Below are 12,228 nucleotides of genomic sequence, written 5' to 3'. Positions count from 1 at the left end.
TCTCCTTTCGAAAGTGGAGCCATATATACAAAGGCAAGAGACAAATATGAGGAAAAGCATAGCACCAATAGCACGTCTTGTCGAGACCAGTACACACTAGTACTAGGTGCGGACATGGTAGTAAGGTAACTTCGGTCTGTACTGAGCGGGTTTGCTAACTTTGCTCGCACCTCACCTCATGCGTTTGGCAGCGATGTCAGCCCTCCATCCACTGCCCGCAAATGGCGCCGGGAACGGACAGTTTGATGGTTTGCCCGAAGAAATTGCCCGTTGTCGAGCAAAGCCCTCGTGCCCGGCGGACAGTGCTCGACCGTGTGGACGTGGCATAAGAATCGGCGTCTTCTCTTGGTTTACGGTAAGGGTTTTCAACCGGTGGGTCGTGAAACTCCCTTAAGCCTATGGTATGTTGTAACTCGGTAGAAAATGTATTTATTGGTCAATTTAGGTGAGACCAATGTTCCAGCGGTTTAGCTTGCTAATTTGTGTGTGTGTTTTCAAGTTTATGAATAGTTTCGTCGGATTTATGTTTTGTTAGACTTATTGCATCATGTCTTTTTTAGAGTGATTAATGAATTTCGACATGCTGGAAATATTAGGCTTCTTATATTAGAGATTGGGTGAGTTTCAGTGTTTGGAAATGGAGGCGAGAGGAAAAAAAAATACTGACAACCCCCTTCTTCTAGAATTTCCTGGCCTCCAGGCTTTCTTATCTATGGGATATTTTTTTCGTCTTGTAAGAAATACCTTGAACATTGCTAGATAACATCAAAATGAAATTTGTCAGCAATTTGTGGATCTTTAACTATGGACAGGCAATTAACTTACAAGTGAATAACAAAAATCATGAAAATTCGTACTTTCAGGGTATTGAAGAAAACAAAAACTAATGGTAAAATTTCAATGTTAAACAGAATACATTTTCTTTTGTTACAAATTATTTTTACTAATATATACTGAAAATATTTCACCATCTATAATCATCCTAAAATCAAGGATAGGAAATATAAAAAAAATTAAAGATGAAACCGAGTGAAATATGGACCTCAAGGTATATTGTGTTTATCCTGAGCGTAATATCGAAAAAGTCTTGTTACCAAATTAATTCTAATATTGTCTTTCTGTTTTCATTGGTTATTTGTTTTGGTAGGAACGATATTTCATGTTCCCTTGATTTTGTTTCCTTTTCATCTTTCCATATAATTCTTTTAGTTGCAGCAAATCTCTCCTTCTCCTTTTGAATTCCAATGCTCTTTTTCCCGGTATGGGAGGTGGAATCTGCACTTCAATCTCGTTGCCAGAATTCGCATTAGCAACGAAATTCAAATTGTTTGTATTGATATTGTTATCATTATTGTTGTTGTTATTGTTATTATTGTTGTTGATGTTCGAGGCGATGTTGGCCACGGCACTGAAAACTCCGAGAGCAAGAGAAAGGAAGGTGAGTTGGGAAATACTAACGGCTGCAGCGTCAATAGCATCTGGGCAGTCGGTGGCGTCTTGCCCGCCAACTGGGAGATACATAATTGCTCCCTTATGATCCTGGCCCCTGATGGAGTGAGCCGAACGACGTTGCCGATTAAGAAATAAGTTCGTTGTTATTCCTGAAGAATCTGAAGATGATCGGGAATAGCTCAGGTTTGCAGGGAATAGAGGGGTTTCTTCTGAAAGATTGAACAGCGATCTCAGTTCTTTCTTGAGTTTATGCGGATCACTTACTGAGTTCACGAGATTTTTGAAGGATGCGTTGCGTAAACTGTAGTAAAAATGGTGAGGGGCAAACGGTTCCATAACTTCTGTCAACCATTTCTGCATCTGTTCCTCGCCTCTTTCAGTCTTTGTTTCACTGGGGCTGCTTTGAATGCGTTCCCCTTTCGCGTCAACCCTCCTTCGCCCCCTTTTCTTGGTGTGTTTATCTTCGATCAAATTCATTCTATTTTCTCGTAAAGTTCGATCCAAAGGAGAACCTTGCCCGAATCTCCTTGAAGGTAATTCACCAATTTTCTTCGTTACATTATCTTTCAGCTTCGTTCGGTTTGGTCCTAAAGTATCGACAATTTTCGCGACCGTTACTTTGTGGCGTTTGAAAGCCAGCTTGAGTACGTCTTTGAGAATGTCGACTTCGGAGCGATTGTGCGTCATGTACTCAGCCCAGAGATCGTTCTCTTTGAAAGGGTCTAAGTCAATTTCTTTCGCCTGAGTAGCACCACCACCATCAATTACCATATTATTATCACCAATAAATACTGGAACTGGATTATCATAGTCAACTGTCATTTTAAGGGCAATACTGCATGGAAGTGTTAATGTCAGCAGAAATAGCATTGCTATTAGGATACAGTAGTATAATCTAAACCTAATATGTTCCATAGTCGCCCGATGTTCAGACTATTTTCTGACAATATCTGACTTATCCTTACTAGTGTCTGTATCATTCTATATCATGTCTATTATTTTCCAAATCGTTTCGAATGGCAAATACCTGAAATACGTTTCGTTATGCTTCCATACCAAAACTTATCGCAATTACCGGACCCATTACAAGTTCTTTTTCGTTTTTGATACATGAAGATAGGGTCACAGCTTCATTCTTTTGTCGCAACTAACACTGGGCAGATGATACAACCTCACCTTAGTGATGTTGGATTTCAACTGAGATGCGAATATTCTCGGGACCCACGAGCTGACGTTTTCTGTGAACAGCAACAGAAAGAACGTCTTCCCACGTCACTGACCTCAAAATTGATTTAAACAAACAAATTCACTTAAACAGATTAACATATTAACTTCATAGACTCTCTTTCTCTCTCTTTTTCACCTTTCTCCATCTTCCCCTCCCTCCATCCCTCTCCCTCCCTGTATCTTCTGCCCTTCTTCAATCTCTCTGTGTGTGTGTGTATATATATATATATATATATATATATATATATATATATATATATATGTGTGTGTGTGTGTGTGTGTGTGTATTCGTGCATGTGTATATATTTGTATGTATATGTATATATAAATGTAGAACTAAATATTCATGTTAATAGATAATGGTAATAAATAATAAGTTTATTTGGCAATAAATCAAATACATCATATACAGATAAAAACACATAGTTCGAAATTACAATTACAATTGCCGAGGACAATACAAAAAAGCATGCGAGTTTATTCCCATTGTGTTACTGTGAATCACATAGATGCAGTTTGAGCCATAAATCTATGCATAGTTCCTGCTTAAAGGCGTATCATGAGCAATGGTATAACGGATGGTCTGTTTCCTGAGGGATGTAGGTCGTGCAGTCTCAACACAGACTGAGTAAATGTGCCATCCGCGTGTACCTGCCAGACACTTCGAGAAACCGTTATTTTTCCTTGGGGGAAGTTTCGTTCTGCCTTTACATCGACTCGGGGAGCGACTCTGACAGGAGGGAGTGAGCTAGCGTCGTCTTGGCGTTGTGAAGTGGAATCAAATAGGAAGAACTACAAACTGTTCATATCTTTATTAAGTTTGATAACGCTGGAATTAGTGAAGATGACTGTTTGTGTGGATATACATTGTCAATTTACTTTAGCAAGCGATCCAATGGGTTTCTGTTAATTCGATAAAACTTACACCCATTTCGGCCAATATGGATATTTCATCGCAACGTACAAAATGTCAGAGACAGAAATTTGTTAAACCCAGTGAAATATGTAGTTCTAAAGACAGTATGCGCATCCAAGTGATAGATAGCGTGCAACATGATTCTCATAAATGGTCTGATAACTTACGTAGTCGTAATATCTCTGTGTTCATCGCTTTTCAACGAAAAATTCCCAAGCCAGATCATGGGGGATTTCCGTACACCAATTGCAAGTGCTAATTACACTACTATTGTAACTTACAGTCCAGGAAGACACAAAGAAGCTAAGATGCATGTGAAGAACAGAGATGATGTTTTCCCAAGTGCAGTCAGTCCAACGACCGCAGACATAACATCGCAAGTCGTTGCAACATCTGAATCTATAATTCCAAAGTACGAAATACTGATAACGCCTGAGTCTCCTGCAATGGAAAGTACCAAGTTTATCAACGGAAAAAAGAAGATAAAGTACGAATTAACTAAATTTCTAACCTTGCACCGACAACATTACTTGAAGTTATTAAATGCCGTGAGGAAAGTGACCTTGGTGAGTCCGAATTTTGTAGATTCTGATGACAACAATACGGATGATAAATCACTTCTGAGTATCATTCAGAATAGATTAGGAAAAATGAAGAACGTGAAAGATGAGAACAAAACCACGAGAATTAAGATGAAAGTAAATGCACTACCGGAACTACACTTTTTAAATTTGACAGATGAGAATTATATTGATGTTTCCCAAATCGGTTTAACAGAAAATCTGGACTCTGAGATTAGAACGATTCCTGAGAAGGCGTTCGATTATCGGCAGAAAATATCTGTACCAGGAAAGACAAATTCAGGGCTGAGATATGAACTCTACTCTGAAAGAGAAAGGAAAACAAATGACATGGATCTTCATTATGGGTATATTGGCTTAAGACTAAACGAAAAGAATATTCGTCAGAGACGAAAACCAAGGGGTATTAGAAAAGAAATTAAGAAACTAACAGAAATATCTCATTTCCTATACAACCTTACGTCCACGACACCATCTACAGATAACGCATATAATAGTATCATTACCGAAACAAACCCAGGTATATTAAGTAGTGAAAACATTCACTCACAAGTTGGACTACAAATGGATATTTTACGGAAATACGTCAATAGTATAGAAGGAAAGACGAGTAACAAGTCGATTCTAAGAAGAAGGCGAAGGTAACTATTGATATTGTTTGTAAATATAATCTAGAAGGTCTCACATGAGTACATAGTACGTGATATATGTGCATATCTATAGTAAAATACACATTTCCGCTGATATCAGTTCCGCACGCTTATAAACACATGCACCGTAATTCATTTATAGTACATGCACAGACGCGCACACACACACACACACACACACATTTGTAGGCTATATGTACGTATGTATACATGCATGTGTGTATGTATAAATATATGTACAGTATGTATGTATGTATATATGTATGCATGCATGCATGTATGTATGTATGTATGTATATATCTACATTGTTATGTACATGAAAGAGATGCACCCATAGGAACTCGTCTTTTTATCTTCAATGATCGAACTTAGCCTTAAATTCATTTATGGTTTTCAATTGGACAACTCCACAAATTGATGCAAATGTACAGACACCCGTTTCTTGATATCTTTTAGGCACACTCTCTTCTCCAAATTTTTTGTGACCCTGTGTCGCTCTTCCATCCCAAACCGAGAGATCTTCTCTGACAGCTTTATCCATTAGTCTAGATAGATAGATAGATAAATATATAGATAGATAAATAGATAGACATATAAATAGACAGGCAGATAGATAGATGGATAGATAAACAGATATAGATAGACATACAGATAGATAGATAATACTTTATTTGTTATTTCCGTCAACCTGACAAAAATCAAATTAATTTAGGTGTACAGCTCAAGAAAACAATGACAAAAATACCCAAAATGCACATTATTTGGACTATTTCTTTCATACTCACTTTATCCATTCTTTACTCCTGTAGAAGGGATCGTCATGGCAACCCGAGGAAAGAAGGACTCATGTATCTTCCTATAGGAGGAACGACTAAGGTCCAGTGCCCAACGGCTGCAGACGCTGCTGGGATTTCGATCACGCAGATGGCGTTCCTCTCCATGTGTCTCACCGTCTTCAACATCATAGCCAACGTGAACAACAACATCAACAATAACAACAACAATAATAACCTCAATTCGGACAATAATGTGGCGAACAACAACGCGCAGTTGTCGTTAAATGTCAACAATGCTGCTCAGATAAACGTTATGCTTCCGCCACCCGTTCCAGGGAAGAGAAAGAGAAGAAGCATGAAGACAGGACGCCTAAAGAAAACGGGAACAAGCATGAAAAGAAGACATCTAAAGAAAATGGAAAAAAACGCGAAAAGAGGCAATCTAAAGAGAAAAAGGAGAAACAAGAAGAGAGAGGTTCTCATGATGACGGAAAGAAGATTTTCGAAAAAAGCCAACAAGAAAAAAGAACAAAAGAGTGAAGACAGAAGACCGCAGGATGAAATTGAAATGACAAAAAACGCAGACTATACAAGGATATTACCAAATTCATATGTGTGGGTAACTCAGTATTCCAGAATGATTGCGGATTCTAGTGTAGGGAACAACATAAAACAATTAAGTTTTTCTGTCCGTGATTCATTACGTTTTCCCATAGACAAATTTATCATGGAGCCATCAACTAGAACCAAACTGATTAATTCGCAACCGCTCCATTTCCATCAACAACGTGGAAATCTGAGTGCAAGAAGACCTTTAGGAGGAAGACAACCCGTAAAGGTCAACTCGACAGTGAACGCCAGTGCTGAGGCGGTCCTTATAGTAAAGACTGCTCAAAGAATTCTGCATGGAACGCCATACCTATCTACGGAATGCATGGGACTGCAGACGTGCCAGCATCTTGCTGAAAGTGAGGAAAATAAGTGGATTTACGCTTTATCTAGGTAATATAAACCCCTTTGCTAACAAGTCCTTAGTCATAAATAAGTTAGAAAGCCAGTAAAAAAACAAAACAAAAAAAAAAAACAGCAGTCCAAGGGACTGAACGCTAATTGTCTTCTCTTTTTTTTAATACAAATTGCTTTATGTAATCCTAGAAATAGAATGATTAGATATGAAATAAAATTAATTGAATATTTTTCCATAAAGTAGGCCACTTAACGAAACTTTTGAATATTTAATAAGATTTGCGTCGATATCAAACTGTACACGTTGAAAGTTAAAATATGAGGAGTTTGTTCGTGTACCCAGGGATCTATCGGGTCATCATATCTTAATGCAATATTTTAGTTATTCAGGACCCTTGCATTTTTTAGTCATTTCTATAGCTGTCGATACATAAACATTAATAAAACAGTTGATGGATTTTCAGAGATATGTAATGGAAACTTGATCATGATAAAGACATGGAAGATTTAGATTTGCATTTCATTTTCGTATTTTGTCTAAATCTTTTAGTTTCCAGATTATCAGTTTTACTCTTGACACAAAAAATCTTTCCAAGTCTTGATGTATTTACATCTCTTTTATTTGATTATTTGTTCACTTATTTTTCAGTTGCTTATTCTTATTTGTTTATTTATTTATTGCAAATTCATTGACCAATAAAAAGGAATTCCGATAGATGTACTTACATTTTGTTTACTAATTTATTTGTTTATTTGTTTGTTAAATTATTTTTTTATTGTTTATTCTTATTTGTTTATATATTTATTGCAAATTCATCGACCAATGAAAAGGAATACCAAAAGATTTATGAGATTTCTTTGAGTTATGTTATTGGTCATTCAACTTTTTCACAAGATTCGTTGGTCAGTTTTCAAAAATTTCAAACTCGACAATAAAACTGATTTTACTTATTTTTTCTCCGATATTCTTTACATTTGAGTTCTCTCCCTGGAAAATTAAACTCTTTTGAAGGAAAATAATGGTGACTTAATGTTTATTTCTTAGTAGATGACTTTATTTATACTCAATGAATAGAAAATCGAATAATTGATTATAGGTAGCATATGCTTTATTGGAAAAGAAGAAAGGAGACAAGACTATTTTTTAGCTGACAGCATTGCGATTACTGTTTTCATTAACTTTTGAGTGATCAACACTGAATATTACCATAATACTCTCACAGCATTTTGATTACTTGATTTAGTATATGATCAACGATAGTATATTTTCAAACAATACTTGTAAGACATATTTGATATATCAGTACTTTTTACACTTTGCACTTTTTGCAGCTTCTTTCTATACAATATTATCACAATGATCTCGCAGCATTTTAGCTACATGATTTAGTACATTATCAATAATGCTATACATATCCAAACAATATGTTTATCTCATGTTTAATAATTGAAACGTCTTTGCATTTTTTGCAGCTTTTTCTGTACAATAATGATCTCGCAGGATTTTAGCTACTTGATTTAATATAACATGATCAATAATGCTCTATATTCAAACAATATGTCTATGTCATGTTCAATAATCGAAACGTCTTTGGACTTTTTTGCAGCTTTTTTTTGTACTGCCGCACGTACGGTTGTAGAAAACGGAGTCTGAAAAGCTTCCTGAAGAAGGCACTGCAGAAGCAATGTAATTTTCTTTTTCCAAAATGCTAATTCCCATGCAATAAACGAATTATATATTTACATGGAATTTATCTAACATCTTTTTAAACGAAGATTACTTATTGTAACATGATTCGTCATCATACATGCTTTTAACAACTTTGTGAGATATACTTGGATCACCAGAAAATATGGATTGAAGGAATTCTTAGATAACGTTTTGTCGGGTACAAAAAAGAAAGGGAAGCTGATGGATGTCAAATAACTGTGAGGATTAAGAGGAATATTGTTTGAACACGAAACAATGCAGCCAATCTTAGAGAACGTAGAATGAGAGAGAAATCGAGAGAAAGAAAAACCGCCTAATTTTCATAATTTTTATGTAGTCAGTACCATAGGGATGAGACAGGGCCGTAGCCCCCAAATTAACTTTTACTCAAAAGTATTATACACTACACCGGAAAACTTACAAAAAATAAGCTAAGTTTATGGTGAATTTGTGATACATGATGTATATACATAAAATATAAAATTGTAGCTATCATTACAGGCATATCAAATATTATCAATGATTATATATATATATATATATATATATATATATATATATTGTATATATATATATTATATATATATATATATATATATATATATGTATGTGTGTGTGGGCACAGCACAGCGTCACCCCCCCCCCCGCCTAAAGCATGATTAGCGCCCCCAAATTTAATTCCTTGTATTGGGTGGCTAAATGAGTACAAAATGCAATTGTCCGAATTTATTATATTTGGTTGTAACACTCACAACGAATGCGTGCACGCACCAACAAGGCTGCTCAAATACTAACGCGCCCAGCTCCAGTTTTTGCGCGCGAAGACGTGCATCGCATCTGCGATATCTCACACAATTTAATTCTATACACAACATAAACATTACAATAAATAACAAAACAATACAATACAATTCTACACCACACACCATGCCAACACATCCTGGCTACGGCCCTGGGAGGAGGCTCGCTGTTTAAGTAAAGCGGCCCTGCTATAGATGTACTGTGTCTTGCTGCATCGTCTCTGACCCGGTTAGTGGGCAGGAGACAGTTTGCTATGACCCTTAACCCATGAGGAGATAAGATAAGAGGAAAAACATTGGGTAGTGGATGGGAGTGGAATGGGTGGGAATGGACGGTTGCCTTGACTGGCTATCCCCTTAATAAGGGGGAAAAAGCCTTGGCATATAGATAGATAACTACATAGATGGTACTATAGGGGATTGGTTGACACTCCTACAGTTTATAATCACGAAGGTTTCTTTTCAAAAATTGGAGACTACTCTGTGATCACAAAGACCTGTTGATCAAGTTTTAATTACTTCTATACTCTACTCCGCCATATATCTTCCGATTGTACGATTCCTCTTCAATTTCTCTCAGTGGCATGTATTCTTTAATATCTGTTATTGGAATTTCGTTATTCATTTCACAAATAAGGAACAAAATATATGATCTAAGGATAAGAGTTAGATAAGGGAGACGTGGCGTAAAGATAAGAAAATAAGTGTGAGTCGGAGGGAAGCGAAAAAGGAAGAAATTAATATTAAAAAAGAATGGGGAGGATGAAGAGGGTTTCTGATGCAGAGGAATGTAGTACTAGTGTGCTTAGGACAGAGGGATAAAGCGGTTCCCTACCTTCTTTTGGCCATGCTCCACCTAACCACCTTTAAAATACTTATGTCTCCCAATGTGGTGATATACAATTCTTATCATTTATAAGAATAAACTCCCCTTCAGCTGAAAAAAAAAACACATAAAGCCTTGGTTTAAAACCACTTCGAAAGAACAAGGCATCAATGGAAAATAAAAAACAAAACATACTGAATAAAAAAAAAAAAAAAGAAATTACCCAGACTTCTTCAGTTGCCCTTAATTGCCCCTCTTAAAAATCATTTTGCCCTCCTGAAAAACTGAATTGCCCACCTGTGGAGCGTACGCACCATGTTGAGAGGCAATGGGACAAAGGAGAGGCAAAATAGTGAATTAGTGGACGAAAAGAGGGATTGATGTCCATGCCTGTGAACAAGGGACCATAAGAACATAACAAAGAAGACTGCAAGAGACCATAGGGCCTAAACTAGGCAGTTCCATATCCATTACCACCTGTCATCCCCATCCATAAAGTTGTCTAACCTTTTGTTAAAACAACCGATAGATTCAGCGTCATTACATGATTACTAAGTCTACGAGTATTCCATTCGTTGACCATCCTATTAGTAAACCAGTTCTTGCCTATTTCCTTCTTAAATCTAAATTTGTCCAATTTAAATTCATTACTGCGAGTCCTACCCTGTTGTCTTAATATGATGACCTTGCTTGCGTCACCCTTGTTAAAACCTTTGATCCATTTGAACACCTTTATTAGATCACCCCGTACTCTGGGTCTTTCCAGAGCGTAAGTTAAGGTGCCTAGCCTGTCCACGTAAAGTAAATTTCTGAGCCCATGTATCATTTTGGTCATTTCTCCTCTGTGCGGATTCTGGTGAATTGATATCCATCCTATAGGACGGAGACCAAAACTGTACCGCATGATCAAGGATGGGTCTAACTAATGCCTGATAGGGTTGGATGATTACCTCTGCACTTTTATTCGTAACCGTTCTAGCAATGAAACCTAATGCTCTGTTAGCTCTATTCCGGACACTAATGTACTGTTTCTTGGAAGATAAGACAAACTGTTTATGATGGTTTAAGGGTTGAGCTTGCTCAAAAAAACAGGTAAAATATAAATCTAATAGCGAGATATAATCTAAAAACGTTATTATTTGAGGATAACAAATTGTGTCAAGAAATTGATAGCTTATATAATTGTGATGTCCTGATAATGGGTGAGTTTAAATTTTGCTGTCTTTAATTACTGGAAGTCAATGGAACATTGCAGTGTAGATAGTCGCTTAATAGTCTTTCTCGTTGACAATTATTTGGTGTAGCATGCAGAAGAGCCCACAAATCGTGAGAATATACTGTAGTCGATCTACTGACCATTAGCTACGAAAATGATTGATAAAGAGGTGAGTGAAACCATCTGATTTAGTGACTACAGTAAAATTATGTGAAAAATTAATAAATGAATAATCAAAATAAATAAATGAATAAATAAATTAATTAATTGATTAACTAACTAATTAATCAATTAATGAAAAAATAAATAAATAGACAGTTGAAGATTTTTTGTATCTGATTATATAAAGGATCATTTGATTAGGGCTACGCGAGCTTGAGATCGTAGAGTGGGATGCAAGATTAGACAAAAAAAAAAAAAAAAAAAAAATGGATCAGTTGTAGCCTACGAAATAGTTCAATATGAGCTCACTGAAATGATCCATCCCTCCATTGATAGCTTACCAAACAACGATATTTTGTTTATAAATATTTATTGTACTGTACAATGCTTTGGAGATTTCATTTGATTAAATAATTCTGCTTCTTACTAAACAGGTACTTTATAATCATATCGATAACTAATGCAATATTTTCTAAGAATAATTTTGTATATTTCTTTTTATGTCCAAATTATACAGTGTTTATATTTTTACTTAGATTGATCTTATCATTCAACGACATAATTTCATTTCTTGAATTGTTGAAGTCACAGGTCGCAGAAAGGTGCCGTACTTGGATTGTCATTCATGAGAGGAAGTCTCTGCAAGGACCAACCAAGGAACATACTGTAAAGAAAAAACAAAAAAAGTCTTTAGATTATCTGTTCAAAGTAAAGACCAGCAAACAAACTGAAGACGTTTATGTCTTCTATGAACTGAACCAGAACCTGGTATTTATTGATATGATTTTTATTTAGATTTTTTTTGTGAGGAAGAGGTGATACAGGGGGCTATATGCGCCATTCTACCTACCTTGTAGCACTGTCAATGATCGTGTCCAGTGAGACATTGTAACTGAGCATTCCCGGTCGGTGATCCACCTGGGATATCCTCTTGGTCTCGCAAA

The 12,228-nt window shown here is 36.2% G+C and overlaps 2 protein-coding genes across 2 annotated transcripts in view; one reads left to right on the top strand and one right to left on the bottom strand.

Moving 5' to 3' along the window:
- Positions 1 to 3,240: 3,240 nt before the first annotated feature.
- Positions 3,241 to 8,288, top strand: LOC143034161 (uncharacterized). Its single transcript, XM_076200109.1, has 3 exons — positions 3,241 to 4,817; positions 5,637 to 6,605; positions 8,177 to 8,288. The coding sequence occupies exons 1-3, from the start codon at positions 3,733 to 3,735 to the stop codon at positions 8,280 to 8,282; spliced, it is 2,160 nt and encodes a 719-aa protein (XP_076056224.1). The 5' UTR covers positions 3,241 to 3,732; the 3' UTR covers positions 8,283 to 8,288.
- Positions 8,289 to 11,751: 3,463 nt separating this feature from the next.
- LOC143034160 (uncharacterized) overlaps positions 11,752 to 12,228 on the bottom strand; it is a 2,188-nt gene continuing 1,711 nt past the window's right edge. The window contains exons 1-2 of the mRNA XM_076200108.1: positions 12,135 to 12,228; positions 11,752 to 11,948 (exon numbers count right to left, since the gene is read on the bottom strand). The exon at positions 12,135 to 12,228 is cut by the window's right edge and continues 1,711 nt beyond it. Of these exons, the coding sequence (XP_076056223.1) occupies positions 11,870 to 11,948; positions 12,135 to 12,228 (173 nt within the window). The 3' untranslated portion in view covers positions 11,752 to 11,869. The remainder of the gene's footprint in view (positions 11,949 to 12,134) is intronic.

This window comes from Oratosquilla oratoria, chromosome 17 (genome assembly GCF_046742065.1).
Source record: "Oratosquilla oratoria isolate Oo_2021 chromosome 17, ASM4674206v1, whole genome shotgun sequence".
Lineage (NCBI taxonomy): Eukaryota > Metazoa > Arthropoda > Malacostraca > Stomatopoda > Squillidae > Oratosquilla > Oratosquilla oratoria.
The sequence above is the reverse complement of the archived record's forward strand: the minus strand, read 5'-3'. Positions and strand labels throughout refer to the sequence as shown.

Bases quoted from the DNA above. Each gene is read 5' to 3' on its own strand.
- LOC143034161 (XM_076200109.1), top strand. From the start codon at position 3,733: ATGATTCTCATAAATGGTCTGATAACTTACGTAGTCGTAATATCTCTG. The intron at 4,818-5,636 runs GTAACTATTGAT...TTACTCCTGTAG, and splicing joins ATTCTAAGAAGAAGGCGAAG to AAGGGATCGTCATGGCAACC. The intron at 6,606-8,176 runs GTAATATAAACC...ACTTTTTTGCAG, and splicing joins TGGATTTACGCTTTATCTAG to CTTTTTTTTGTACTGCCGCA.